General features: G+C 37.8%; 1 protein-coding gene across 1 annotated transcript in view; it reads left to right on the top strand.

Annotated features, from left to right (window-relative positions):
• SLC4A10 (solute carrier family 4 member 10) overlaps window positions 1-16596 on the top strand; it is a 124738-nt gene that overhangs the window by 55774 nt on the left and 52368 nt on the right. The window contains exon 6 of the mRNA XM_026077993.1: window positions 10804-10992. Coding sequence (XP_025933778.1) covers window positions 10804-10992 — 189 coding nt within the window. The remainder of the gene's footprint in view (window positions 1-10803; window positions 10993-16596) is intronic.

Raw genomic sequence — 16596 nt, 5'->3', positions numbered from 1 at the left:
AAAATAAAAGTGAGATTGAGACTGTATTCCTGGCCTTTCCCCAAAAGGCTCTATCTAACTAGTTAAAACAGGGGACTTTTTTTGGTTGTGTATTTGTTATTATAATAGAGCAGGTTGTTAAAGGTGGTGTAGTACAGAGGTGTAATGTAGAGCCTCAAGGACTCTTAAAACTCCAAAGGTTGCATGGCCCTGCTAGAAACAGTGCAATTTGATATGCTTATTTCCCTGATTCTCTCTTCCAGGAGGGAAGAGACAGAGCAAAGAGCTGTGCTATTTGATAATCTGGGATCTCTAATTTTCTGTTTAGTTACCCTTTATAAAGACTAGTCTCATGTTCATGATGGTTATTGGAGTCTSGTCCCAATATGGAGGATTATTTACTTCCCTCCTCTCCCCAAGATATCTTGATTTATATCTACTCAGAAGTTTTACCTTGCTTTCACCTTCATGGATTTCAGAGCATTTCTGATACTGGTACTCTCTTTCTAAATCATATAATCAAGGGTTAACAATACCTTACTAGATTTATAGTGTTCTGCATACTACAAACTTTGCTTAAAGACTGAACATGAAGCAGCAGATGGTAATATTGCGAAAAGAGCACTTTCACTGGAGAAAGAGTGCATGAGTTGTTGTTGTTTAGACCTTTTAGTTGCCTTGTCTCAGGCACAAAGTAAAGTGTTTTCAGAAAATGTAAAATATACTAGTCAAAGATAGAAACCTTTTCTTTTAGATAAGGGTCCAATACTCAAGAAGAGATTATAAGGAAAACTGCTTTACTGGTGGTATGAAAATCTATGTAAGGCCAGATAAAATTTATTCTAGTTATTTAGATTATCAGGTAAGGCAGATACTGTCCAATAGACTATATCTAACAGAGGAATTAAACTTGGATGAGCTGGTGGCGGCTGCTTTTTGCATTCATCTTTCTCAAATTGTTTATGTCAAAGTGATGCAAGATATTATTAATCCAAATCAGCAGAAACTTGTGTGGGTTTCTACTGTGCTGAGATCTGATTCTCTGATGAATCATGGACTGAATCAGAGCTTCAGAATTTGTCCTGATTATGATAAAAGATAAACATGAAGGGTAAAAAGCAGCTGATTTGCAAGAACAAAGGTGTTTATCAGTATGTCACTTTTCTTAATTTTAAAAATAAATAAATACTACTCAGATCAGCTGCCTGCTGTTCTTTTATTACTGTTTACTTATATAGTACACTAGGGTTGTCAAGCTTGAACTTTGGATTTTTAACAAGAAATCACTTAATTTCTTTGTATACTCAGTTAAGAGAGCCCATCTAGAATTGGTCTTTTTATTTAAGTAGGTTAAAAAGTATTAACATAATAAAAAGAACTCCAGCAAACTTCATTTTTGCTGTTTTTTGAAGATAATATATAGTGAGACTGTAATGAATTCATGCTTATAGTTTCTTAATCCCTGGATGTTTGCTAAACTCAATTTCTTCTTGTTGTTTTGTTCAGTTAACATGTCCAAGAACTCCAGACTTCACAGTCTTAATTCAGTTTTGAGACTCTTTCAGATACAAGTTCTCCTTCAGTATAGAATTTGGGGAGCTGCTGTAATGCTATTTTGAATCAGTCCTGCTTCTGGAATCTCTTGATTTGTTGATTAGGAAAACTTATTTCTTCTGAGAAAAACCTTTAGAATGATTTTCTTGAATTAGTGTGTACCATTTTTGCTTTAAAAATACAGGCTATTGTGGCAGATGTTTGTTGTTTTATCTGATCTGGGTGGTGGGCATCTCTGTAATAAAGTGAGCTGATACATGACAGGCTTTGCATGGGTCTTGCTTTGTCTTTAAGAAAGGACTTTTTCCCGTTGCAGCTTTAATAAGCAATGATGGTAATATTTCTTAACAACTTTGCAGCAGGTTCTTATTGCTAGTGAGTCATTCTGAAAATTACTGATGTTATGTGTTGGGCTTCTTCAAAAAGAGATTTTTATTTCCTATGAATAAAGTTGCTATTCTGTTTGCTTTCTGGATGCTTTCTACTATTACTTGCATTGCAGTCTTGCTGTTTTTCTCTTCCTCAGTGAAGATGCTATGCAATTTATTACTACAATGCTACATATGTAATTCCTGCTCTCAAGTGTTTGCAAAATGTTACAAAGAGTATGTTAGCACACATTAGCACTAGGACAAAGAAAGACTTTAATGGTAGTGATGACATGCACACCATCAAGATGTGTCTGCTATCTATGTTAGAAATTTGATAATCCCAAGTAATGTAATAGGCTACTTTTTCTCCATATAAATGACTGCTGGACCTGAAGATGAGATAGAGCTTGTATTGCTCGGGAAATTCTGTCCTGTCTCTCCTGTCTCTCCTACTCAGTTATTTACATCAGTGCTTATAGTCCTATTCATTGCGTGCTATACAGTTAAAACATTGATGCCATCCTAGAGTTTGTATGTATTCCTGTTGTATCTGACAGTCGGGACACCTTAGAATTTAAAGAAATAATTGGCTTTATTCAGCATTTCACTCTTGTAATTTTGCATGTTAGCCATTCTCATGTTAGGCTGGTCCAATGATGCTCAGTTTTTGTGTTCTTCTCAGGGCTGCTATGTATAACCTGTGTAACAGAGTTTGCTAAATCGAATGTACCCTGTGGTTTTGTTTTGGGTAGTATTCCTGAATTAACTTCAGTTCTTATCTTTCTGAGGAATAATTTATTACTATCACAGAATTGCAGAATGGTTGAGGTTGGAAGGGACCTCTGCAGATCATCTGGTCCAACTCCCCCTGCTCAAGCAGGGTCACCTAGAGCACGTTGCCCAGGATTATGTCCAGATGGCTTTTGAATATCTCCAAGGAAGGAGACTCCACAGCCTGTCTGGGCAACCTGTTCCAGTGCTCAGTCACCCTCACAGTAAAAAGTTTTTCCTTATGTTTAGATGGACCTTCCTGTGTTTCAGTTTGTGCCTGTTGCCTCTCGCCCTCTTGCTGGGCACCGTTGAGAAGAGTCTGACTGCATCCTCTCTACACCCTCCCTTCAGATACTTGTACACATTGATAAGATCCCCTCTCAGTCTTCTCTTCTCCAGGCTAAACAGGCCCAGCTCTCTCAGCCTTTCCTCATAGGAGAGAAGCTCCAGTCCCTTAATCATCTTAGTTGCCCTTTGCTGGACTCGATTTTATTTTTTTAAGGTAATCTATTCATAATTTTCTGCATTACTATATTTATATTTATTTATTTTGTGAGAGCAAATAAACTGGTTGCACACATTCACTTTCATTTTACTTGCCTTAACACTGTTAGGGAGAAATGTGTATAGTGTATTTGCTGTTAATGTCTTGCTGGGCTGCTTTCCAGTTTCAAATTATATTTTTGTAAATGCAGTGCCAGTCTTTGTATCCTTGAAAGAGTTATACTTAATCTGCCTTGCTAAATTGAGACAAAGAATTCCTGTTTGTTTTAGTCAAGGCTTTTAATCTATAAACACGTATTCATTAAAGCATTAAACCCCCAGCACTTAGCCCTTGAAAATGTCTTTTATTAAAGTCTGTGTTTTAAGACTTTAATGGGCTTGAGGTAAAATCTACAGATGAAAAACATCTTTTATACTGTTTGTGTGGCTTTCAGAACATTTTGTATTTCATCCCTGGAAACTGTTATTTCTGCATAAAAATATTTTGGCACTAGTGCTGTGGTGAGAATTTTTAAATCATCTTGTCTTCCAGCATGTCCATTGTTTATTAGATTATTTTTCATTCCAACTCTATATTATTAAAAAATCACTTGATCTACCTAACTGTAAATTTCTTTGGACACACACCCAATTTTCTTTGTTGATAAAGAGCTTATTCATACCTATGATGCTGTATTCACAGACAATATCTTGTTTTAGACTCCTGAGATGAATTTCCAATTTCGTCGTCATACAGCTCAATTGCATGTTAATTCCTGACATTTCTCAAATTGTTTTTGAATATCATATGATGGATTTTATTTGTTTCTTGAAAAGAACTTGACCCTTTGTCGAACTTTATCCTGTTTAAAAATTTATTTTTATTAAACATCTTTTAGGGTTTTTCATTACTGTTTTTAGTGCTTGACGTTCTTTTTTCATATGTCTGTGCAGTGGCTCCTATATCAATAAACTAGTATTGCATGCAAAAGGAATTCCTTTGAACATTTGATGTAGTAATATTTTATCGATCACTTCTGGTATAGAACATATGCTAAAAGGAAGTCTGAAAAATCTATGTAATCAAAACAATTTATTTTGGAACTTGTCCCTTCAGGAGATATTTGCCAGAAGCTAGCTGCACCATTAGAGAACTGCTTCACTGTGTTCAAGTTGGCAGATGAAAATGTTCTCTTTTGATATTTTCATTTAGTTCCTTTGAAACCATGCAGATTCTCAAATTACCATCTGGTTTTTTGATTGTAACCACTGAATGAACCCAAAAGGTTCTTCCACTTAACATATGATGCCATTTTCTATCATTTGATTCAAAAACTGTTCAGTCCAGCCTTTAATGGCAGTACTTTCTTTACGATATGAATCACGGATCTCGCATTTTCTTGTAGTTGTGCTGAATGTACTGTGAGCAAATGTCAAACCTTGTCAAATCCAAACTGTGGCCTCAGAGTTGCACAGTTGTTCTTTGGGGACTTGCACAATTTGAAATGTTAAGTAGTCCCATTTATTTTAAATACGTAATTTAAATCTAATAAATTTGTATTTTTTAAATTAAAATTTAATTATTTAATTTATATCTTCCCATGCTTTCCAATCCAGAGTTCTGACTGTTTTTCCCAAGCAGTCTTTCAAATGTTCCTCACGATTGAATTTTCAATCTGTTTAACAGCTTAATCTTGTGATTGAGGTCACTGGACTCTGTGCTCAACAACTCAGGGTATTACATCCCAAGTGTGCTGTTTTATTGATTTCAGTAGTATCATGTTAAGCTTTCATTCTGAACTAGTCTTGTTTTGCCTTTGTTTGCTCTCAGCTGTATTTCTTCATAATAATGACATATTTCAACTGGTTCCAGTTTAGATTTTATTTCACAGGAGTCCTTTGTTTTAGCTGTGACACTTCTGTGGTATTATGTTTCTGACAGTGCTTTTATGATAAATTTAACATTTATTACGAACACTGTAACAAGGCATGGGGTTGCCTGTGAGCAATCTGCTTCTCCGTTTGACCCTCCACCTGTCTTTTGTTGAGCTTCCACCTTGTGATTGCCCGGGTTTTTGGCTTTGCTTACTTTAGAGCTTGCAGTGCTGTGATTACCACTACAGAGAAGCCTTCATCAGGTTTCGTTGCTTTGTCTTTGTAAATTATATGTCTCTTACCATCTCCTAAGCTGCATGGTATCTTTTTTTTGTCTGTATTTTCCCATACTAAGCACAAATTTGGAATTTTTTAGATTTCACAGGAAGTCAGTCTCAGTTTTCATTCTGGATATAGTGATAGAACCAATGGCACTCATTGCTCTCATTCTGTTTAGAGATGCAAAATATCTTGTTTTCCTTGATCTCCATTATTCTTTGGGTAGCAACCACTTTGGCGTACCAGCGTAGCTCTGAATTGCAGTGCTGCTTGCCCTACAACCTGTGAGCTAGGACTTTTAGCCTTGTCTCTGCTATTTAGTGCATAACTTTGTGTGTGTGTGTGTGTTCGTATGTTTTGTGTACATGCTAACTCTTGTTCTTCAGTGAAATTGGAGACTTACTTTAGAAAGCAGATACTGTCCCTCTTTCCTTTTCAAGTAATTTGGCTGAAAAGTAATTTCCGGTAGAGTTGGAAATAAAATCCCACTCTCAGTCCATTTGAACACTTTACCTCTTTGGATGAACAAGCTAAACCAGCCAGCTTAGATAGCTTGTTTATAATCACTGTTGCAAACACCAGAAGCAGGTCTTGGTTCACAAACGCAGCCCAAGAGTCCTAGTTGTTAATCTCCTATTGCTCCTAGTAACCAACTAACTGGGGAGGTGTATTAAGTGTCCCTGTTGGTGACAGGTTAGCATAAAGGACAGCATTTCAACTGAATATCCTGCATAAAGGACTGCTTCATAATTGCTTGTGTTTCCTTCTCGCCCTTTTTTCAAGGGGGAGAGGAATCCAACCCCCCAAATCAAACAAACCCTGGCTTTTAAATTAGATTTTGTAGTCAACTGTTGCAGTTATGATGCAGAGAAAAACCCTTGTGTTCTGTTTTTTTTTATTAATCTCTCATTTTGTCTTGCAATCACACAGTTACACAACTTGGAAGTTTTAGAGGTGCAAATACCATCAACCTTATTGATATGTGCTGGGTTCAGTATATTCTGGTGTAACCTGTCAACGCCAACCTGCATCAAGAGAATATGAGCCCAGCAGTTCAAAATAATTTTTATGTTGTACAGCACAGAAAAAAGAGCTCTGGATCTTGTTTCTTTACTAACCAGTACAGAAGACAGGCCCAGTTATTCTGTATTCTAATAGGTATTAGACCTTACCTGCCTTTTCTGGAAAGGATGAATGTCAGTCATTTGTCAGATAACACTCATGGGTAGTTTGGTGCAAATGCAGTACAACTTCAATAAATTTATTCTATGTTTCATTCTGAAACTTTCTTGTACTATTGTTTGTGAGGCGTTGTGCACGTCGTGGACCTGAAGCAGTGGGGCACGCACTGTGGCCACGCTTGGGTGTCCCCATAATGTCTCATTCACTTGGACCTGGGATGGCTCTGAATGGGGGGTACAGCACCCCCGTAACAAAGCTGCAGTGTTTAATAGAAGTCTCCACAGTGAATGAAAGTGGCTAACCAGCTTTTGGATCCTAGCTGACCCTAGAAGTGGGATAGATGCAGTTTGCTGTGCTGTGCTTGTGCACAGGAGTCAGACTGTATCTGAACCAATTTGAAGTGTCTGCATCCCTGATGCTCTGATTCACAGCCCAGGTAAATCGTTCACAGATAATGAAGAGCTACGTTTAAGTCAGTACAATAGCTCGTTTAAGTGTTTGCATGTGCTCACAAAATCAGTTTATGGATGGGTATATTTTATGTAAATGATGTGTTTTAACTAAGTTGGAATAGAGAAAGAGTGCTTGAAATTAAAAGATTTAAAGAAACCTGTGTTTTTGTAGTACTCTTGTTTAAAGTGCCCTGGGCAATAAGAACATTTGGCTTTAACAGCTTGAAAAATGATTTTGTGGTTGCATGATAAATCAAGATTCCTTACTGAGGAAGCATTCTCCTTCAGCGTTTCTGATATCAGCAGGTACGGTATAGTCTGAGCCACTAATAGAATGGGTTACGTTCTGTCCCTGGGTATTCTGTGGCTTGTCGAAGGTTCCACAGGGCTGTGAAACCACCCTGAAAAATCTAATGGTCAGCTGTGTCCCTGGCTAGAAGGGGGCTCTGCAGGATGTTACAGATCATTCCAAAGGACAAAATTTTCTCAGAAGAAGGGGGCAACCCCCAAACTCTTACTTTGCAATGTTGCTGAACATAGAAACCTTGGAGAATCTCTGTTGTTAGGTAAGAATATAGCTGAGGTACAATGCTGTGAAGCTACAGGTCTGTATTCCTTTCTCTGTTTTGTTATATGGAAGTTGGAGAAATGGTCATGCAATCCGGATACTTTGGAAAGTCTTGTTTTTGCACTTTCATAGGTGCAGCTTCAGCTGGTGGGAGCATAGCATGTAGGATCCTCATCTCGCCAGATCAAGGAAATATAGCCTGGTTTGAGAATGAGATGTTTAAAATGCTTCTATTTGCCATTTACTGTCAGGCCATAAGCCCTGCTGCCTGTGTTTGCAAGCCTGTCTTTGCTATCAGGAGGGTTAACACTGGCGTTCCAGAGGCTGGGATCTTTTAAAAGAGATATTGAGAGATGTGGGAGGAAACTGAAGTGGAATCCAATAATGGCAGGTGTTGATGGAGACAGTTTTTCATACTTTTGTGCTATCCAAATCTGTTCAGAACAGGTTTGGGGAAGACAGTGAAATACAGGAGTTTGACAATAATCTGACTGCACTCCTACAGTTGCTACTGCAAGTGGGTTTGTATCAAAGGAATGACAACTTGGGGGGGTTGGTACTGAAGCAAGCAAACAAGTCTTTGTTCTTCCAAAATATGGTGAATCTTCCTTTTTTACATGATATCTGTGTGGCAGAAGCCATACAGTAGGGGAAAGTTGTTGTAAAAGAAGACTCGAGGTAAGCCACTTTCCCCTCACTTTAGCAGGAAACAAACGTTAGGCACTGTGCTGGCACACAGCTACCTCCACAGGTTGTGTGACTATTAGTCTGGCAGAGCGCCCAATCCGGCAAGGAAAAGATAGGCATATGATTTTCTTTCTCCTGGCATTTTATCTCCTCAAGTGGAACATCTTAAATATTGACATCAGCCTCAGCAGTTAATATATTTTAATATGTAATATGGAAAATACTGTAATTCCAGGAATGACACCAAACAAGTGGAGTTCCACTGATCTGTAAGCAAGGTGATGACCACAACCCTAAATTTGCCTGTTCTAGAGGAGTCCTTTTTTTCAGCTCTTCCTTTTGATTTCTGTCTTAGAGCAACTCAAAGAAGGTAATCTTTGTTTTTGCATCTTCTACAATTTGTCTTTTGGCCAGCAGAATTATAAAGGAGGGGGAAGGGGATCTTTTCAGTTGTGCTCTAGCACAGGTGCCCTAAGTTGTATATTTATTATTTATATTTTCTTCTGAAGAGCACCTCATGTTACAGTGGAGTAAACTATTGGCCTGTTTTGGGAACTGTGACATACAAATTCATGTACAAAGCCTATCTAAAGGGAAGCTGGTCTTATCCTCAGGGCAGAGGCAGTTCCTCAAAAGGCAATAGAACTGAGCAGAAGAGTGGACATCTTTCATGGAGCTGGTGCTTTGCTTTTGTCTTGGGTTCCAAATCTGTCCTTATTCTTGGCTCATTCTGAAAAAAATCTTATACAATACTCTTTCTTTTGAACTTGTGTTATCTTCTCTCTTGCCTTTCTGTCATTTGTCTTGCTACCCTGCCTCCCTATCTCTTCCCTTAGAGTTGAGAGTAATAGAAGCAATGTGTGTAATACACATTCTAATAGAATAGAATCTTCTAACAGAAGCTGGAGGCTGGTATGCAAAGATAACTGACCTGGTTGGGTTTGAGTTAACCCTGGAGTTAAGTGCCCTTTAGAAACAGGTGAGGCATCTCCAAGACATGTTTTAGCTTAGGTTTTTAGCTTAGGCACAGCACCTGGCAGTATTACTTGTAGGCACGAGCTGTTAGGTCAGCACAGCTGTTAACACTGAACAGAGTGCAATTGCTAGCTGGAGTTAAATGCGACATCGGAAACCTCTGCACCACGCTTCGCTGTCAGATGTAGGTATATCTGCTATGTTTGCATGACTTTTTGTATATGTGTCATTAAAAAGAGCTGTAAATTCTTTGATTACATCTTCATAATGAAATATGCGGGCTCAGGCATCTTTATAGCTCTGAAAGCATCTATATATGACACATCAGTTAATGTGGATATTGAGAATTTCAGAAAAACTGCTCTGTGTGTGCATGTATGTGTGCTTATATATGCATATATAGTGCATGGTTGACTGTAGCAATTAAACTCTGCATTTAACCAGTATGCTTGTAGTGCCTCTTAATCTCTTTTTTTTTCTCTTGCTCTTGGCAGTTATCAGACTTGACAAATTATGTCTCTACTTATTAGGGTATCTACTTTTTATTTTTTCTGCTGTGCTTGCTCTGCCACTGAGTTTGCTGGTAGAAATGAACCTGACTCCAACACAGAATCGTGAACTGTCTGAATTTTCAGTACAGAAGTTTCTGACTCGGCTTATTATATCACCATTTCTGTGCAGCACAGTTTCTCGTAATGGATAGGCAAGGACATTGTGTGCTTAAATGATGTTTTGCTTGCTCTGATACATTTTTTTTCTTTCTTTTCCTTTTAAGTATTACTACTGTTGCTAGCAGGATTCTCCAAAATAGTTATTAAAAAAGCCTACAAAACCCTCAGTGGTTTCTTTCCCACTTGAAATATATAATGCATATATTTATTAATATTTTTGAATAGGGATATATCAGAGTATTTTCTGCTGGTGGATTTCATGCTGAATCTTTTTATTCCAATGACTGCAAAAATAGTTATCATTTTCTAGGGGGGCTCAGTTTCACTCACACATCCATGTAATGATTTTCTTGCATGGACATATACACCAGGCAGTAGAATGAAATCCTATTAGGTATTTCCAAAAAATGCTGCACATTTTCCTGTATCATTGTATTTCTTATTACTGTGTTGAAAGTATTGTTATTATAATTCTAAGGAATAAAGAGCTAGACTGTGGTTTTCCATTGTAAGTATAAAGTGAATGAAAAAGTTGTTTCTCCTCACAGGAAGCCCGTGCTCTGTGGCAAATAATGTAGGGGTTACGTGGGGAAAAAAGAAAACAAAACTGATACACATCATGATGCTGAGTTTAAATGCATTATGTATGGGAGTGTTTAGGGACTGATTTAAAAGTTGTGTAGATGACCTTAATTTGGTAACTATATACCTTTTGAGGGATTGAATTTGTTACATTAATAACATCCTTTTAAAAAACTTTTTTTTTTTTTTTTTGAGAGTGAAACACTTCTAGGTATCTTTTTACTGTTGAATTGTATTGCATTTAAATGGAGAAGGAATTGAGACCCTTTATTTGTAATCCTGTAGGATCCAAATTGTTATTATTGTAATTTCTTAAATAAAATCTTTCCTCTCTCCCCTCTTTATTTTATTATGTTTATTTATTTATTTTTCAGACATGATTCTGGACCAGCAGGTGGGCTCTGGGCAGCTCAGCGAGGATGTTCGTCACAGGGTGCATGAGGCATTACTTAAACAGCATCACCATCAGAACCAGAAGAAGCTGAGCAACAGGATTCCAATTGTGAGATCCTTTGCTGATATTGGGAAGAAGCAGTCTGAGCCCCATTCCATGGATAAAAATGGTAATGCGTTGCTTTATCTTACATTTCAGAACTTGCAGTAGCATCTGCCTGCTCAATATCCTCTGTGCTTTTGTACCTACAGCTTGAACTGAGAGTGATGGTACCTTTTAATGAGAGAGTGGTTCCTCTTTTGCATTCAATTAAATTTGGAATTCAGATCTATGGCACAATTTAGGGCTGTGCAGAGATATCCAAGTGAACTAGCTCAGGTGCTGGAAGTAGGTCAGCTACGTCAGTGTGGCACCTCATCCTGAATAATTGGTATTGCATATTATCCCAGGTGGAGGACCACATTAGTACATCTACTGTGCTTTTGGCACTCTGTGAGCTCCTTCAGAATGAGCTTGAGCATCTTTGCACAGTGTCACTCTAAACTATGGACATACTCCATTGGTGCCAGAAATGTGATTTTACTACTTTTGGCTCCCGTTGACCATACAAGGCCTATTTAGTTAAGGTGTAATGAATTGTTACAATAGTTTCTCCGTYGGTGCACACATACTAGCTTCTGTTCTTGGATTCATTTTTAAAGGCACCAAGGCTTGCGTTTTTGTAACGGAAAGATAGTGTATACATTAGGTAGCATTCAACTGGTATTTCAGATTCCATAGTAAGTCTGTGGGACTGGAAAATGAGGAAAAACATTCTCAAGATGATACTAAACTGTGCATTGTTCTTGCAGAAAATCACTTTTCGGAAAATTATATCTCATGAAAATGAGAGAGCAAGTCTGCAGAGTGCTTCTACAGTAAAGCATCAGCTTAACTTTTTTCTTGTTTTTGTAGAAGCCCTTATAAGCTTTATTGTTTTTATAGGTTAACCATGGTGAAGAATCTTTTCTTATTGCCCCTTCTTTACATAAACACATACCCAAGTAATGAAATTTGCAGCCAAATTTTGCAAATAATTAAAATTACTCACTTACTAGAATTATCCACTGTATATTTGTTTGGCCTCTGCATCCAGTATCATCACAATACCCACAACTTTTCTGTCCCAGCATCACTGAACTGTGCTGACTCTCATCCCAGGAACCACCTTAGCTGTAGTAAAATCTCAGTCCCTTCTGCTCCTTCTCTGTTCAGGGCCCTGTTGAGCTCCCCTGTCCCCCAAGGAAACAGCAGTGGTGCAGGGGAGGAGTGTGCTATGGGGCGCTGGGCAGGAGGCCAGGGCTCAAGGAGAGCGAGAGATTGGTGGGGAGGTTTGGTCCAGAAAGGTAGGACCGGTCATAGAGAGACTACTTTTTGTTCCTTTTGTTTCAGTCATTGCTGAATAAAAGTTTAATAGGTCCTTCTAAATATAGCCACTTCCCTGGGGAAGACTCTCCGACCTAGAAGGCGGCATATAATTTCATCTGAAGAGGATATTAAATAGAAATATTTCCATTATGCCAATAAATCATTTTAAGAGTAAGGCAAAAATAATCCTCATGGTTATTAAGGTGTGTGTAAATATCTGTATGAATGTACAAAAGTAAAACTAACTAGAACCATTTAAATTATCTGTCCTTTTTCAGGTAACTTTGCTGTTGATTCATGTGACTTTGCTGGTAGCTTTAAACACATTCAGGAGGATGGAAATACGAATGTTTTTAAAAAGTTAATGCAATAATGTTCCTATTCCTCAGTTTCCACAGAAGGAAAGATGGAAGCTTGCATTCCCTAATCCCTTTTGCAATATATAACAGGGGAATGCTTAGGTCTTACCTAACAAGTCAGTAATAGGTCTCCTTAAAAAGATCCTTTGGGGCAAGCTGTGGAAATATCACAAGCCAAATTTCAGTAACTCTGTCTGGTAGTGGAATTGGTGTAGTAACATCCACTTCAGTAACATCTCACTTTTGCCTAGGTTTCTTGTGGGCACCTTTATATCTTTATCTAATTCTCAAAGAAATAAATTCTGGTCAGCATCTAAGTGCATATTAAACACACTAGTTTCATATACTCAATGTTTATGTGATTCTCTATGTAGGGAGAGACAGTCTTTACATGGGTTTTATTTGTTTTTGCTTATTCTACAAGATGCAAAATTACTGAATTCCAGTTCACATGCCTTTGTAGAGGCTCCTCAGTATTTTAACCCCTGGTTAAAAACAGTCAGTCACTTTCACTATGTTACTTGAATTAAGATAAATTCACTGTAAACAATACAAATGTAAGTAACTTTAGGAACATTTATAGAGAAGGTAAATCAGCTTTGTATCTAAATTGTAGTAAAGTTTTCCAAAAAAACAGTCACAGCTGTCTTTTATGCAGTCTGAAGCATTACTCTTCTACTTGTGCCCGTAAGCGCTAATGCGCATTTGGCAGTCTTCTGTTGTGAAGAGGTCTGTACAGATGCTTGCCCAGTGATGAAAGCAGAGAGGGCTCAAATTTATCTCTTGTGGTATATTACTATGTTATATTAAATAGTTTGATTCTTCTTTTGTTATCTTCTATATACTAAAATTAGTATTACCTTTAGAAGAGGAAAATTCAGTCTAAATCTTTGGTTTTCAATGGAACCTCAGTTTTTTTCTCCTCAAAACAAAGTAATTAAGCAGATCATGGGCTTGAGTGGCAATAGTTGCCTCAATACTACAAGATTAAAGGAGAGTGGAAAGAGAGATTATTCTGTAGAGCTGCCTAATTTCAGGCACACTGACTGCTGCCTCTTCTGACATACTTCTAGGCATTTCTCTACCCTGGGTCCTTGCCATACGACATAGTGTGTAAATTATGCAGAAATCTACACTAAGTTTCTCAGCCTTTGGGAATCCTGCTGCCGTTAAAAGCTTGACCATGGGCAGGAGTGAGCTTTCCGATCACGCGCTCTTGCTATTACCTTGTGATCCACCTGCTACAGTCCAGCCACAGTGCTGTGCTGACTGCAGCTCTATGTTTCTTTTTAGATTGCCATTTTAAAAATATGAATATTGTACAAGCTTCTCGTAATACTACAGCAATGAATTGTAAAAATGTGGTTTTGGATCAGGTGAAAGCTAAAGAAAAATGAGCTACATATATGTAAAAGAGAGCAAAATTAAGAGCTATAAATATCTTCTATTACTGTCAGGAGGGGGCTGTGAGTCACATCTTTGTTTGCTGAGGGCAGACTGCTAAAATCCAGTCAGGGCTTCATCTTAGCCTGCTTATTCCCATTTGTGCACACAGGTTGTATAGTATGTATGAAAGCAAAGTGTTCCAGATAATGCCAACAGTACCAATATCCTTCTCTCTCAGTTACCAAAAAAAGTATTAAAATAGTAAAATATTTTATTATTATTTTTGCTTTCTGGATGAGAAGCTTAATTCACCAAAGACTGGCCCATCCCCAGGGGGAACAAACAGATCATCTCAGGTGCTACAGACTAACGTGCAGCCGGGAGATGACTGCAGCCTTCTCAGAGCTGAGTTGCTCAGAAACTGTAAGTGCTGGGAGCTTGAGAAGGGCCAGTTCTGTGTCCCTGTTCAAATGAGACAGGGGAAGCTGGGAACTTCTGGACAAAGGGAAATCGTCAGTTTGGTTAAATTTGGGTTTAGTGCAGACAGTGTAACTGATACAACCCTTAGTGGCCTGTAATTTGTGAAATAGGTGGTTCAGAGCTGTAAGTCCTTGCCATCCAGGTTATGTGATACGGCTGAGAATACAGATGCCCTTCCTTCTCCAAGCTCTTGACTATGCTAGTTTATCAACATATCCAAATCCAGATGCCAGAATCAAAGGCTGAAAATGAAGACATAAACTTAGATTCCATACATGGCTGCACTACTAACAGACCACTGTGATATTGTTGGAAGATAGTTGTACATATGTTCTCCCTCCATTTTTTCTTTGTTTAAGAGTCTGTCAGACCGCCTAATTAATTTGCTTTGTATTTAGTTGTATTATCTTTTGTTTACAATGGCTTTTCTTCACATCCTCTGCAGGGCTAAGATGTCAGGGTGCTATGGATTTACCATGCATTTTTAATGCTGCCATGCTGTGTTTAACTTTCACTTTTCATTAAGCATCAAAACTGTGAGAATTTAAAGCCTGCTTTTGATGTTCCAATAAAAAGCGACAGTCAAATTTGGCATAAGAGCAGCAAAAATGATTTTTTTTTTTTTTTTTTTTTTTTTAAGTCTGGTTTGACACCAAATACCCAGAATGGAGGGTGGCAGATAACTTTAGCATAACTACTTTAAAAGACAGGTAAAAAGGCAGGTTTGGAGAACAGTGTAGCTGATTTTTAGGGAGATTAATAGGTTCTTCACTCAGCTACTTCAGAACTGTGTCTGTAAATTCCTATGGCATGGTCTAAAAAGCCAAATCCAATTACAAATGTACAACATCTTTTTATTATTACGGGGATGCTAAAGTCGTTTTATAAGCCTCTCCACTCTTATAGACGGTTCTGCAATTCAGAATTTATGTGTATGTAGCAATGTAGCTGATTCAGTGAAAATGAAGTTAGGAAAAGTTTCCATAATGTAAACTTTTTTTTTTTACAAGCTATTTCACTTTTAGTCTAGACTTCAGAGTACGTGTGTGTGTATAAAATGGCATCTAGTAGATCTTTTATTGAATAAAGTTGAAGAGTGAGGAACCAGGGGAGAGGAGCATAGTAGGATATGGGACCTTCTAGCAAGGTGCATGGGAATGTACTTTACAAGCAGTGTTCTTTGTCCATTTTAACAAGATCCTATGCATGTTTTCTGTTCTGTGTGTGTGCTATTTATATCTGCTTCTTCTTCCTCAGCCTCAGAACACACACTTTGTTAGAGAAGAAATTCCATTACCTCACACATCGTGACTGATTTTGAGAGACTTTGAGATTTTAAAGGGAGGTTTATCAGTATGCCAGACAGGCTGAAGAAAGCAATGGCATATTAGGTGCTTTAAATCAGGGATCTTTGGAGTTAATAGCATGGACTGCTGTAGCAGCTTAGTTTGATGTGTACTTTTTCAAACCTTTCTCCAGTTATTTCAGTTAGCGTGATTTGCTGGTTCAGGCTGCTTCCTTGCTTTATGACAGTAAGCACATGCAGAGGAGACTAACACAATGATTGAACATCTAATTTAGGAAAGTATGCATTAGTGTCCCAGAAAGTCTAAATTACTAGTTATGTGATGGGCATTTGTTATTTTTATCTCAGTTCCCTAATCTTTTGTCATCAGTTTAAGCATTTATGCCATAACTCAATGCTAGCTTACAGCATGTGAAACTCAAGTGATATCAATACTACCATATGGAAAGACAGGCATTGCTTGGACCCGTATGAAGGGGAAGGGAGGCCTTCCTGGGTAAGTGATCATGTTCCTCTCTCTTGGGGATAGGTCACAATGAAAGTCATATGTATCCCCAAGTTTTCTGCCAGAGGTGGTTTTGGCTCAGGAGGTTTGCTCCAGCTTTCCTTGCAGTGAAGCCAAACCCCATGATAGTTAATTCCACCTTAAATTAGCTAATGCTATATTTCTTGTTTTAGATTCTTTTCAAATGTATTAATTTTAATGAACATGTATTATCCACAGGTTTTTATATTATTGAAATATAACTTGTATTTAAAAACATCTGCATCTGATATTTATACTTTCTTTCTCCACATTTCCTTGTACCCATAATAAAATGTATAATCTATATGT

Source organism: Apteryx rowi, unplaced genomic scaffold (genome assembly GCF_003343035.1).
Source record: "Apteryx rowi isolate R43461 unplaced genomic scaffold, aptRow1 scaffold_47, whole genome shotgun sequence".
NCBI classification, from domain to species: domain Eukaryota; kingdom Metazoa; phylum Chordata; class Aves; order Apterygiformes; family Apterygidae; genus Apteryx; species Apteryx rowi.
The sequence above is the reverse complement of the archived record's forward strand: the minus strand, read 5'-3'. Positions and strand labels throughout refer to the sequence as shown.